The sequence below is a fragment of the Dromaius novaehollandiae genome, chromosome 6, assembly GCF_036370855.1.
Source record: "Dromaius novaehollandiae isolate bDroNov1 chromosome 6, bDroNov1.hap1, whole genome shotgun sequence".
NCBI lineage: Eukaryota > Metazoa > Chordata > Aves > Casuariiformes > Dromaiidae > Dromaius > Dromaius novaehollandiae.
In genome coordinates this window covers 32,869,396-32,883,856 of record NC_088103.1, presented here as the reverse complement: position 1 = coordinate 32,883,856, position 14,461 = coordinate 32,869,396, and the positions used below count along the sequence as shown (strand labels likewise).

Below are 14,461 nucleotides of genomic sequence, written 5' to 3'. Positions count from 1 at the left end.
ACACTGGGCATAAAGGGAAGAGACAGAACAAACCTGGCTTTTTAAATTCCACTGCTCACAGAACTGCTCATTTTCCTTTCAATTAAAACATTCAGCACAGTACAGCTAGTATTGGGTACAAACTTTTCTCCTCTACGGAATAAACTTGCATTTCAGCAAGGCAACATTTGCAAGCAGAGGTCACCTACTCCAGTAGGCCAGATGATGCAGTTGGAAAGGGACATCTTTTCACCAAAAGCATATCTCTGCCACAATAGGGCACATTACGGTTGTCCGGCATTCCCCAAACTTGGGCACAAAGCTTCCCAGCTCTCTGTCTACAGGTTCACATACAAAAATCATTTGTGTGCCTCCACCATCTTTCTTTTCTTAGGTTAAAAGCCAGCACACTTAGAGTATGACACAGGAAGACTACCTCTCATGATAAATATTTAAAACCTAAACAGCAAACATCTACGGCCAGACTGAGGAAGAGAAGCCAGCTTAAATTTGAACGCATTTTTAATCCAACACCAAAGAATTTCTAAATCCAAGATAAATAATGAATTCAACATCAAGGTCTACTTTTATTCTCTCTCCCTCCAGTTTACAAGCTTCTCTATGACCAGAAAAAAAATGCACTGCAACTAAGTTTCCCCTGAATAAAGCGGCTTTTCAGAAGTACAACATATATCATAAGCCTTATATTTCTGCAGTCATAAATGCCAAGCAATTAGAACCCATTTTCTCCATAGGCCTATTCCTCAAATTAAATGCTGTACAGTGGTCACTTCTCTTCCCTGGCTACTGCCACCTCAGGGAGTCACAAAGCATGAAGGTGCCACTATTCCACCAGAAAAGCCTGGGTTTGCCTCACTTTGCACATTTGAATTGGTCCACTGCACTCAGGCTTGCCCTGGTCCCTGAGCACACATAAGTCACTGCAGCAAGCACCAGTAAATGAAAGTTTAACATCTGCATGATGTAGAGTTCAAAAGGCAAATGAACTCAGCGGGGAAGGGGATTACAAGCAGCTAGGAAACATGGTTTAGGGTACACAGTGCCCTGGAAATACAGCATTTTACTAATCTTTGCAGAAGGACAGCTTTGGAGACCAGCAAAAGTTGCCAAAGCAAGCAGAAGCACCCTATTTTAAGGATATTCTCAGACTCTTCTCTAGTCCCCAAAGTGACAGGTAATGTGGGCTCTGCTATCCCAAGTGATAACACTGATGAGCAAAGGTATGCAGGAGACCTGCTGAAAACCCAGGAGGAACATAGTGCCCTCTCCATCCTCACTGCCTTGCAGGACACTGCTGGGGAGCCCCAAGGCAATGAAGCTCTAATGATGCACATCTGTGTGGCATCTCAACAAGGCCCTTCCATAGCTGGAAAGATAAAACAAAGGACCAAGCACAACTCACCCCCACAGCAATAGGAGGAGATCCAGTGCTCCTGGTACCTTTCTGCTGCCTTTTCTCCTGACTTGTTCTCCCCAAGGGCACTTTCTGTTTGCAGAACCTCTCAGCCAGCTCAGCATCACTGCAGGAAGAACAAGGAAGCCTCCTCCCTATCTCAGGGCATCCGCAGGAGGACCTCTGTACTGTTGCAGGGAAACTGCAGACAACTCAAAGCAGAAAAGCCAGAAGAGATGCCTGAAGCCAGAAGAGCTGCAGTTCAAGAGCACAAATATCCATGGCTGAAGACAACCTGACTGTTCCTAGGAACATTGGTAACTCCATACACATTTCTTTTGGGGATGGCACTAGTCCTGCCTACTGATGTTAGTTTTGGGGGGTGCAGGCACTGTCTATTAAAGCAGCATCCCAGCAGAGCAGGATTACAGCAGAGAGAGCAGAAAACCCAGTTGCATGCGAGTCAGGAGTGCATGGGATACTTCGTAAGGAAGCTCCAGTGACACAGAGGGAGATACCATTGAAAAGCAAGAAGGAGAGGTTCAGCCCTGCCCATTAACAGCTGAGGTTCAGTAAGAATACAGCCCTGACTACTCTAGGGAGTCTTAGTCCTGGCTAACCTCCAGGTCAGGAATCTGCAGCCTCTCTGAGGCAATTTTTAACAGCTAAAACACTCCCCCTAGGGCTGGGGGAGTCCTCCCTGCTCTTATCCCACCATACACAACTGTTTCAAGCAGTTCCAAAGCTGTGTCTGTATCAGAGGGCTGGAGGTTTCTCTGCAATGATGGGCCAAAATACTCAAGTGGTTGAAGCCTGATTCTGCACCAGTTCTACACCAGCAGAACCATCCATCCTCAGGGAAGGGCTCTCAGTCTACACCAGCAAGTGAGAAGGAAGAATCAGGAGGGCACATCAAACGTTTAGGAAGAAGAGGAGGTTACGGGCTACATTCAGCCTTTCTGAGGAACAGTTGTACCAAACTCTGGCCAGAAGGATGGGGACTGCAAGGGAGGAAAAGCTTTGCACACAAGTGCATAGGGAATGCATACTGGTGAAATACGGACTCTTGCAAGCAAAACATATGCCAGAGCTCCCCAAAGCAGACCCTGCTAGAAACCAGATTATTATCTTTTTGATATCCACCCTCATTAGACAGCAAGCAATAAAACCTATTAGTGAAAAATTCATCTCCCCTGCCCCTTGCCCTGGCCCTCCCCCACCACATGCCCTCCTGCTCTGATCCTCTCTCTCTTCTAGGATAGCTGCGATTTGTTCTGAGAAGCGACAGGTTTATAGGTTAGCCGACACCTTCTCTCTGTGGAATTTTAATTAACTTCTCCCATCGTCAATATGTTAAGGAGCAGAGTTCCCATTATACGAGGTCAGCAGCGTGTTTCAGGCCCTGCTATATCAGCCGTCAAATTGAAGAATTAATGACGTGGCTAATTGGCTCTAATTCTCCACCCCCCCCCCAAAAAAAAATATCAGGGGCAGGGGGAGTAGGGCTAGTGGAGGAGGCTGGTACAGTCTGAAGCCTCAAAAGAAAATGAGAGTGCACAATTTAAGCCCACTTGTTCATGGGGTAGCTGTTCCACAGCCTCCCATTTATCACCCTGCAGGGAGGAAAGGGGTGGGGGGGAAGACAGTGGGTAAATATTGTGACAGAGAGCGTGCACAAGCGTGCGCGCCAGGGAGAGGAACGCTGTCCTGACAAGAGGCCACCTCCGTAGGTCATCACTTAGGAGTAGTAAGCAGCATGCTGCTGGGCTCTTTCCAGTTGTGGCACTAGATCCAGGGCCAGTCTACTAGAACAGGGCCCTAGCAGAGCAGAAGACAGCAAAGGGCTTCCATCTAACATCCTGCAGCAGCATTAACACACATACTTCAAAAACGTTATCTGTCTCGAACACTGGGAGCAGCGGGGCAGAGGAACAGTAAAAATACAGCAGGCCCAGAGGGTCATTTCCCTGATAATGCCATTAGCTCCAAACCACTAACTTTCTGCTGCTTCAAAACAAGCTCAGAAATCTATCAAGCACAAAATTATGGGAATTATTTTGGTATTCCACAAGCCTAAAATTCACTAGTTGTAGATATGACATGGACAGCAACAACAGCTCTTCTTCCTCCTTCCCTTGAGGAAGGCAGAGGAGGAATCTCTCTTGCAGAGAACCAGGTTAAAAGTACACCAAAGAAACAGATCATTTAAATGTCTCAGAATTTCACTTTGTCATGAACTGGAGCACTTTGGTAAACCTCCTGGAAGACACTGATATAGGTATTGCCCATACCTCCCATGCTGAAGCTGTAATTGTAGCATTACATCTGTATCAGCAGCACGGGGCTACAGGCAGAAGAGCCTGGAAAACTATCGCTGGACTCCACTCCCACCTTCTCCACTTCAGCATGCTCAATCTCAAAGAAAACTGAGTTTTCCTCATTGCACACAGGTCCAGGCTAGCCTCCCAAACCAAAAAGCAGGGATCTCTCTGCTTGGTATCTCTTCTCCCAGAAAGTTCAGTATAAGTTGGCATCTTTTCAGCATAGAAAACCTCAAAATGATCTGGCTCATCGCTCCTAACTAGCGAGGCAGAGTAGGGTAGAGAGTTGACTATGCAGACAAGCAGATGCCACCTGAAGCAGTAACAGGAATGAGGTGGCCATTTTCACAGCCTTTTTATGAAGGGACCACTCTGCTGTACTGGGGAACAGAGAACACCATGCTCTTCCCTGACTTCCTGCCAAAGGCACAAGCACTTGGTCAGCCTCCACCTGCATCAAGTCCTTGAGGTGTCACAGTAGCATCTCAAAGAAATTTGCAGATACATATCCTATCCTTACTTCTCTCTGTTGGAAATTGGGAATAAAGAGATCTCAGTTACCTTAATAATGGGCTGATAGCAATGGACCACACTCGATCCTCTGTCTGCACTGTGTGTAGACACTGCCCAACTCTGCCCGCGGACAGGGACCAAACCTAGAGAGAGAGATGCATGTTACACCAGATCACCCAGAAAGTAGGATGCACACAGCTAATGAGCTGCCACAACTGCCATACCCCCCTTCCCAGGATCTTCTGACTGAATTCCCACTGCTTATTTTTGAGAAGCAGAACCTTCAATCACAGGCAGAAACAAGCACTTAAAGTTGCACAAAGACTCAGCTTATGACTATGACCTTCCATCCCATTTGATCACCCCGATACACCACACGTCGCTGGGGCAGTACTCAGCACAGAGACTTCTCATCTTCTATAGTTAAAGGAACAAGCAGCAGGATTTGTTCAAATCTCTGCTGTTCTCAAAGAGGTCTGGAAGGCTTTGCACCATCCCTGGAAATATTTTCATCCATATTACCTATAAAATTAATTGTTCAGTGTCCTGTGAAAGGGGTTTGTGTAAAGCCATCACCTTTGGACCAGGTTTCTTAAGCATACCCCAGGCTATTTTCAGAGAGGCCCCTCTTGCCTGCTGACAATGTGAGAAAACCCTCTTCCCTCCCCCATCAGTGCACACATCCCCTTCTACCGGGTCACCCTCCCCATCTCCTTTGACTCTGAGTCCTTATAAAGCCCCCCAGATTCTCCCTGGGGCCTCTGCCTGTGGCCCTCACTCATCCAGCATTGCCCCCATTCTTGGCTCACAGGGCCTGAGCACCCCAGTCCTCTGTAACCTACCCCCAGTGTTTCACTTCAAGACTTCAAAGCTGGGAGTGCCCTATTTGTTTGTTTGTTGATAATGCCCAGGATTGCAGGCTATTCTTGTCAGCGGGGAATTTAGCACCTAGTGTCAGCAAAAGCAGCAGAAAAGCTTAACTCTTTTAAGGCATCCCTATCTCCTACAGGTTAAAAATATTGCTCAGAGCACACTATCTGGTGCCTATCACACAGGAATGTACATTAGCAGCTCTTCAGGGCTTAGCCCTAATCAACACTCAGCAGAGCCCTCACTAGCTTAGACACTTAGAGCCCCTTTAAAAGGTTGGTAGGGATTCCCTTCCACCCTCCAAGAGTCTCATTCAGGCAAACAAGGCAACCCACACAAGCAACGATAAAAAATAAAAGGTGAACATCCCTAGAGCCTGTGCTGTAGGGAGCGTTGGGTGGGCAAGATCTCACAGTAGTTCCAGGAAAAACAGCCTTAATTCCTTTCTGGCCTTCAGGAATTTGTTCTCAAGGTCAGGGGAGGTCTGTCTTCCTGCTGCCAGGGAAGCGGCAAGAAGGCACGCTCCCAAAGGGGCTCCGCAGAACAGAGAGGAACAGCCCTGTTTAAATGCCAAAGCAGCATCCAGAGCTTGCTCACAGGAGGCAAGCAGCATCCCAGACAGTGCTCTTTCCATCTGAACGCAGCTCTGCTTGGGAGTTATTTCATCCAGAAGCACGCCCATCCAGAGGAACCAAGTAGCACAGATAAGGTAACGCCACTCAGCAGCCTGTCAGGTAGTTACCTATTAACACAGACTTCCTATAAAACCTCGAAAAAAACATTTAGGTCTCTTTGTTCCAGCTTTCCTTCTTATTAAAGAGGAATAGTAGTTTTTCTTCTTACCCCCACTCTGTGACACATGCCAGGAGAGTATACCAGGTTCCTATCCTGAGCAACAACCAAAGCTTTCAATACAGAGCATTTACCAACAATGAAACTAGTGGTTGTAAAGATGCTATGGGTACTGCATCATGCTAGCAGGACAAGGGTGAAACAACCGCATGGAGTTTCCTAAACTACTGAAACAGAGCTGGGGACCAGCTCAGGAGAACAGCTCTTCAGGTCCACACAGGAACATGGTGCTGTCAGCCAGATCCAAAGAACAAAAACCAACAAGGCTCTACCTCAAAAAGAAACAGCCAAGACATGTGGTTCAGTGATGCCAATTATGTGAAGAGAGAAAAGTGGAAGCTGGTGGTGTCCATAGCCTAACTTCACTCCTGGAAGCAAGGACATGCTTGAGATATGTAGGGCAAATTTCAGACTGACTGGCATGGATCTCCACACTGCTGTGTTAGACAAATGCATAGTGAAAGAAGCAAAGCATTCTTCTATGCTTCCAGCTTAAAGCAGCAGCTGATATCTGAAAGTACTGCCAAACCTCTTTCTTAAAAGCCTTAAAAGCCATAGCAAACATCTTTTCAGAGACATGAGCTTACGTCAAGATACCCAGTGCTCTTCCTGCAGACACACATGCCAGGGCTCACAACAGTTCTGCTGACAAACTTTCATGGCACAAGACCTCCGCAGTCACCTCTGTGGCAACACCTGCAGCAGCTGGATCATTACTGCTCACCTTTGCTGTTCTGTCCCGGGAGCCACTCACGATGAGGCCGCCTTGAAAGTCCACACAATTCACCTCCTGTTCATGCGCAGAAAACTTGACACTGTAGGAGCCATGGATCTTGTGAAGTACAATACTCCCATCCCTGAAAAACAAATCCCGAGATGGGAAGCTTGTTTCAGCTGCAGCTCCCTTGGCTGGCCAAGCACCTTCCATTCATGTTTGGGAGCGCCACTAAAAGGCCATGACTGATCTCTCAGGGGAGCTGAAATTCAAGCAACCTCATTGACCCTCCACTCCCTACACATCACCTGTTCTCTTAAAACCCCACTTCTGGCCATTAAAAGCCTGATCTGCTGCACACAACTGCTTTTGCTGGGCACCTTTCCACCTGGGAAAGATGGGTTTAGGTTAAGTCACACAAACCAGCAGAGCAGCCATTCCTCCTCCTAGGGTTCTGGCAAGCTCAGAGCAGTATCTGGATGCTGAACAGCTGGAGTAAGCTGACAAGCAAGCAGGTAGCTCTCTGCCATGTCCGAGTTTCAGCTTTTCATTCATTCCAGAGCAGCCACATAGAGGATTGTGTTTTGAAGTAACTACAAAGAAACAGACTTTTTTCAACCAATACAGTTACTGGAATTTTAAATGCATGCCTTCATTTGCTGCCTGGATTTCAGATGCGGGACTGGTGGGGGGGTGGGTGGTAAAGAACAGGTGAGAGTCAAGACATCCAGTGCAGACAGCTATGCTTCTCCCAATTCTGTGAAGTGCTGTGTACATTAATAGCTAAAACTTTATGAACAACAGTTCTGTCTTCTCCTTTAACTGAAACAGCTCGGTTGAATGCAAAATTAATTGGAGAAGTGTTTGTGTGCTGGAAAGCTTGGCAGTTTTCCCCCTTTGCACAGTTATATCAGTATGTCTAATAAAGGTACTTGTCTCTAGAAAGCTTTATGCACAACCGCAGTCCCAGTTAACTAGCAGTTCTGAATATTAGAATACGGTCTAGCAACCCTGACTGTAACAGGGAAAGAAATGAACCTTGCAGATCAATCAGGATTACGTGGCACCCATCTACACAATTTTAAAAGAGGAAAGGGCAGTTCACATGGTCAACAGCATGAGACTCAGCTCCTTCATTGCTTTAGCGGAGTTTTTTTCAGGACAGAACCAAATCACACACACGGATGCTCTATGGCAGGACTGACCTCTCTGCTCTAGGCTGAAGTTACACAAAACCTTTCCGACTTCATCACCATACTCACTGGGCTCTCTCATACACCAAACTTACCCCCCTCCACTGACGACGTGCGAGTTGACAAGAACAAAGCGACATACGTCCTCCTGGTGGCCAGAGAAGATAGCTTGAGGGTGGCGCTGCAAACCTGTGCTGTCTGGACAGAGCCGGTAAGCCTCGATGTTCTCGGCTTGAGAGAGGTACAAATACTCGCCATCCAGCTCCATCCAGGGCATCAAGCTGCAGACAGACAGCAGGTTAAGAGGGAGAAAGAGAAAAATAAAAACAAAACAAAATGATTTGGGGTTGGGGGGAAGATCACACCCATACTCATACCAACAAAAGCCAACGTTTACTCCAAAAAGACAGTGGAGTTGGAGCTGCTGCTCACATGCAGAAGCAGGGCTTAATATAGCAGCATGGCTAAGAAATGAAGCTTCTCTAGCAACATCCAGAGCAGATCGCATTGCTGGAATTTTTCTAACCAAGAGTTGAAGAAAACGACAAGCATGGAATCTGAGAGAGAAGATGGCCAAGAGTCTAATGTGTTTAGATAGGAAATACTTAAGGCTCCCTGACCCCTCTTGATGAGCCCTGCACTTTTTAAGAAACTAGACTATCAGGCATTCGTCAGCTATGCCGAGCATTTCTAAAAGAGCCTTCAATATGAGGCTCTTTGTGTGAGCACAAACAGTCCTGATCCCACACATAATTTGCTGATGTCCTGCAGAGAACATAAAGCTGCTGATGTTTCACATCTGAGCAGAGGAGCAGGTCACATGAAGCACAGATCTTCCTACAGACAGGAAGAAAGAAATCCTGTGTACTCTGTACCCTCACATATAAGGCAGTAGGGTGAGAAGAAGCAGGGGCTGGAGGGTATTCAAGAACTTTGTGCTCCTCATGTAGAGGAGGTATTTTTCTACGGTTACACCTCTTCCACTTCTGAGCCAAGAACAGCAGAAGAACAACATCTCTTGATCTCCATGGCTTATCTTTCAGAGGAGATCATGCATCCTTCTGTCCCTTACTGTGGGACTGGGGCAATCTCCCTACAGAGAAGTGCAAGGCACAAAAGCCATGGTCTTCTTAAAGAGCTGTTCCAAAGTACTTTGAAGATACAAGTTACAACAAACTTCCTGGGAAAATGAGAAAAAAAGAGAGAAGACACTCAAGCAATATCTGAATTAAGTGCATCATCACAACAAGTTTATTTATTCTTGAAGTAAACCCAAAATACAGGAGACATAACAGGCTACAACAGGCACTTAGGCTGTGAGCTCTTGATCTTTGCCTTTGTGTAGCCACCAGAGAATCAACAACTAGACCTTCTGGATACAGCAATGCAAGCTACAAAGAGACACTGGCCTCGTGTCTATGGGGCACGGATGCATGAAATTGTCTCCACGCTGCACACTTGTTGCCAAGTGCATCAATACCCATGCAAACACTGAGCAAAACCAGAGCCTTTCCACAGAACAATCTTTCAGCTTTCAGCCTATTAAGGAACAAGCTGCTTTGAAAGCAGGGGCCTTCTCATTTTTTGCAGCTCATTCATCCTCAGAGGTCATGATTTGCTGTGTCAATAGAGCCATCACACACAGCCGCACCACGTATCATCACAACAAGGGACTAGGAGCAAGCAAGAGGACAAGGCAGTTTATTAGACACAAGTTGTCTGCTTGCTTGCATCTATCACTAATAACAGGTTTTTAGTCACAGGGGCTAAATAGTCAAGCGTAGGTTATAGCGTTCATTTGGGATTTGGTCATATGCATGGAAAAATAAGAGGCAACTTTAGAGCAGCAGCTTTGGTTTAAGGCGGGCTTTGATTTCCTCTTCCTTCCTCCACTCCCACGCAGCCCTCTAAAAGCAAGTGAATATCCAGCTTCCTTAGACTATAGCCGGTTTCTGTCGTTCTCCTCCTGCTGCAGTTTAGCTTTTACCTTTTTTCTATAGCTTTTTCATAAGGAGAAGTAACGAATTTGAAAGCAGGATAAATGAAAATTAGGGCACACAGTTTGGATGGTGGCCTCATTAAATCCATCCTTGCATTTTCACTTGGGAGGCTGGTTTAGTAATGATCTCAACATCTACAGAGCCCTTCTTCACAGATGGTCTCAAGCACTTCACCATGAACCACTCTGTTCACTACAGCTGTCCCCAGGGCTTCAGACAAGCAGTGGCACATTATCCACCACCTCAATCTACATAGCACCAAAAGGCATGTAAGCTCAGTAATAGGTCTCTGTTCTTCAGCAAATAATAAACCATAGTCCCTCTCATTTTTCCCCTCTGCCTAACAATGTGAAGGCTGAAACTTTAGATGTAGTTCTCAGACACGAGACCCATCTCACTCCTTGATTTGAAAAGTGAGTATACCTTTGCAAGCAAGATTTTGACAGCAACAATCTCCTCTAATTAATGTCAAATATACATTTTGTTGGTAGAGCAGGGAAGCATAAGGTAGAATAGCAACTAACATTTTAGATTTGTATGTCCAAATCTAGAGGAAGGACAAAGCATGTGAGAAAACAAGCATTTTGAGGAGACACAAAGAACACAAGTCCACATATGGGGTCAAGGTATGCTCATTGTGAGAGCAGGACAGAAAATTGCCCATGGTATGTAGCAGTAGATAGGCAAGCTAGCTTTTAAGGCACGCAGTAGTTTGGAGTCTGAAGTAAAGATTACTGAATCCAAGCATAATTGCACAGGTCAGGACAATGCCAAACTCAGGCTCTTACTGAGAGGGAAACTCTTGGCTCTCAGAGTGAATACCTAGGGCAAGACAACACCTCCAGTTATCCCACATCCAGCCAGCCAGCAACATCCGAAATAGGCCAGCGATACCACTTGTAAAACCCCACGGATCAGAGGGAGCATGAAATGTCTCATTTCAGGGCACAGATGCAAACCCAAGGCCCCTTTGCAGCTGACACAGAACAAAGCAGAAGAGAAAGGAGCCACTTGCTTGCGTTTCCATTTCAGCAGTATCTCCCTCCGGCAGCGTCCGTGCCTCCAGTTCTGAGAGACTTTCACCCTTTCTTTCACTGGAACGCCAGCTGCTCTGCAAAGAAAGAGAGATGAGATGAGCAACCAGGACCGATGCCATACAGAGAACAAACACAAGCAAGTTGGTCACAGGTACATTATCACTCTGGTTCCACAAACGACGAGCTGACAAAGACTGACGGGGCCTGAGCCACGCTTGAGCAAGGGCACTTGTGAGAGTTGATGAGACAGGAACACTGAGCAGAGTGGGTGCTCATCAACAAAGCAAGCCATCCCCAGTGATTGCCATAGTAAAAGCTTTAGATCTGACCAAGAGCTGATCTGGTATGCTGAGCACAACACAGGTTCAAACAAAATGTAATCACAGCAAGAAGACATTCCAAAAAACAAAAATAAAGAAAAGAAAAGAAAAAAGAAACAGAGTATGCCTAACAGAGACTAAAGAAAGACAGTTAGAATAAGGACATCACCACCTAAGAACAGGTGGAGGAAAAATTAGTCAGGAGCACACTGAAACTGGACGTCAGAAGAAAGTATCTAGCCAGCACTAGCAAAGAAACCTCTCCAGACCCTCACCTGCCTGACAATGACATAACCAGATACAGTAACTAGAAATCAAGATAGATTTGGACTAAAAATAAAATGTATTCGTCTGTGTAGCCCTCCAATACAAACATACACACAAAAGTAAAATTGACCATCCTTTGCCACAGCTCAAAGGACAGAGAATCCCACTGCACTGCTGGAAATTTCCGTACTTACACTCAGAGTTACTAGAAGATTGACTGCAGTTCATACTCAGCTGCTCAGATACAAAACAAAGTTATTTGGAGAACCACTGGTTTAAGCACACAACAATACCAGTTACCTCCTCAAGTAAACCAGCAACGGTGCAAAGCAACAAGGCAGGATTTGCCAAAATGACCTGTGAGATGGGACAGGCCAAGATCAACACAGCTCAAAGGTGACCAAAGGTAGGTACCACACCTGGAGCCCAGGTCTCTTTAGTGTCTAAATGACTACTTTATTAAGTCACCCAATTAAATCATCTGTTCAACATCTATTTTGCTTTCATGATCCAGGGTTGATTAAAGAGAGGAGGAAAAAAGAAGAGGCAACTTTAATTTCTCTCTTTCTCATATTCTAAGCTTAAGTATTTAATATCTTAGTGGAACTGCTGGTAGAAAGGATCAGAGAAGTACGAACACAAGAAGCTTTCCAACTTATCTTTTGCAACTGGGGGCTGTGAACCATCTTATTACATTACACCAGGATTTTTCCTTGTTTATGCATTTCTCGATGGCAAATAGTTCCCAACCACATAGGATGAAATGAAGATCAGGGACTGGTGCCCACACCAGGACCAGTTCCCTCCTCCCCTTCCCATAATGCCCCCAACCCACTTCCCAAAAGTGACATTTTTGGGTGCTCTATCATTTTTAAAACAGAGATTAGGTCCCTGTAAATAAACATCTCCTGTGGCTGTTAATGCGTGTAGGAATCTCTAACCTGGCCCTAGGGCCTGGCCAGATTCTCATTTTCCCAGCCTTTCCTACATACCCTCAGGCTCCTTTTTCACTGCTCACCCTTCCCTCCCCTTTTCTATGCTTTCCGGCACTTAGTCACCATTATAATTTGACTGCATTCCTGGGCATGTGACCCATTTTAAACAAAAACAGAAACCACACACAGAAAAGCTTTTCGTCCCCTAGAAACCTTTGCAACCTTAAGTTTATGATCAGTAGAGCTACACCAGATAAAGAGCTCAGAGCTTCCTTAATTTACTTTTATTTCTCTTAACCCTTAAGAAAAAAAAAATCTAAGTCTCTAGAGTTAGCCTAGGCTGCAAGAAGAGGAATTCCACTTTTAAGAGAGCACTTGTTGGAGTTTGTAGGGCAAGGTACCGCCTGAGATGAGGAATGCACAGCACTGAAAAGTCAGGTCAGGTCCAGCAGCCTCCTCACTGCTTATTACTCTCCCAGAGTTCAGGCTCTCCACCTACATTCAGTTCCATTCGTTACTCTAAAACACTTCTCCTCCCCACCCCTCAAACCTCAGTTAAAATCTGTACGTGGGGAGAGCTTAAGTCACTAGCTTTCAGTGATGGAAAATGCACTCACGCCTCAACCTCCCCAACTAGTACTGGCCCAAGCAGACATCCTGAGCTCAATGCACAAACCCTAAGACTAAATATAATTTCCAAGGCTCTAAGAAAGGTGAATTCAAGGTCAAAAAGCAGCCTCCACCTTACACAGCTGGTCACTCTCCTAGTTGAGAGATGGCAGGCCTTGATCCTCCTGCTGCTGAAAGGGGAATCTCAAAAGAGACGGCCATGCGTTGGCTTGGCCCAGGGTACCAGTTCGCTACTTCAGCTACTCCTGGTAGCAAGGCACCCTGTTCTTTCATGCACGTCAACAACGGCAACGTGTGTGCGTGTTTGGGGGGGTGGTTGTTTGCTGGGGTTCTGGCTTCTTCTTGCCACCCCACACACACACACTATTAGTGGATATATTAATTTTTCCAGCCTGCTTCCTCCATACAGCAACTCTGGACTGAGATAATTTAAACGCATCTTAGAAATGCCCACCTTTTATCCCCCGGACATTTCTACTTACACAAAGCAGAGGCAAGAGAGGGAACTGAATATATGGAGAGCATGAGACAGAGGATGCAGAACCTGAACGGATACACACCTTTCCTTTGCCAAAATCAGGGCAGTAGAGACGGAACTGTGACAATTTTCAAGTGTTGGTCAGAGACATTTGATCCCCGATAGCAAGAGAGGAGTTAAATCCAGCCTACTGATGGAATCAAGTGCTGAGATATAATTTGATTTGCTTCTTCAACAGCACTCCCCAGAACAACTCCCAAAATACATCAACAATCACAGCAATCCTATAGAGCAATTCTCAAAACTTAGAAAGTTAAAAAGGGTATCACCATATAAATTTAATCATTTGATAAAAAATGATCCTTTTTCTCCCCTACAAAGACTCCTCTTCTTCAGTCTTTCTGCACATGCAAATCTTCACAAATTGCTCCACAATTATCTGAGACAGTCAACAGATGTAACACACCTACAGTGAGTGGCTGACTTAACCAAGTGCCTCCCACTTCTGCAACTGAATTGAATATCCAAAAATTCAGAAGACTAACCTACCTCACAAGGCCTGATGCTACGTAATATGCAGCAGAGAGACCATGATCCCCCAGCCAGTGAACAACCTGACCTTCCTCAGGACAGAATCCAGCAAAAATACCAAACCGCCTGCTTAAAATTCAGCATATGCTTAAGTGCTTTGTGAAATCAAGACCTTGGCATCCAAGTTTTAAGAAACCCCACCCAACAGCAATACTTAAAGACCGTGGGAGGCTGACTCCTTGGAGAAGGACTACCCTGGTTTCACCAGGGCCCACACAGCACCACACTGGAAAGCACCTGGTGCTCTATGCCCTAGTGCTGACTAGGAAATCACAGCAACATGCCACAGCTGCTCTTCAACCCTGATGTACATGCCAGCATCCTAGAAGAACAGCAAGAAACACAG

The 14,461-nt window shown here is 45.8% G+C and overlaps 1 protein-coding gene across 4 annotated transcripts in view; it reads right to left on the bottom strand.

The window, feature by feature from the left end:
* Window positions 1–14,461, bottom strand: part of FBXW4 (F-box and WD repeat domain containing 4) — a 65,322-nt gene that overhangs the window by 42,935 nt on the left and 7,926 nt on the right. For all 4 annotated transcript variants that reach the window (XR_010389744.1, XM_064514135.1, XM_026102931.2 and 1 more), the window contains exons 2-5: window positions 10,873–10,968; window positions 7,953–8,138; window positions 6,674–6,806; window positions 4,276–4,370 (exon numbers count right to left, since the gene is read on the bottom strand). Coding sequence is in view for 3 of the 4 variants with exons in the window: in XM_064514135.1 (XP_064370205.1) it covers window positions 4,276–4,370; window positions 6,674–6,806; window positions 7,953–8,138; window positions 10,873–10,968 (510 nt within the window). In the remaining variant the exon portion in view is untranslated. The remainder of the gene's footprint in view (window positions 1–4,275; window positions 4,371–6,673; window positions 6,807–7,952; window positions 8,139–10,872; window positions 10,969–14,461) is intronic.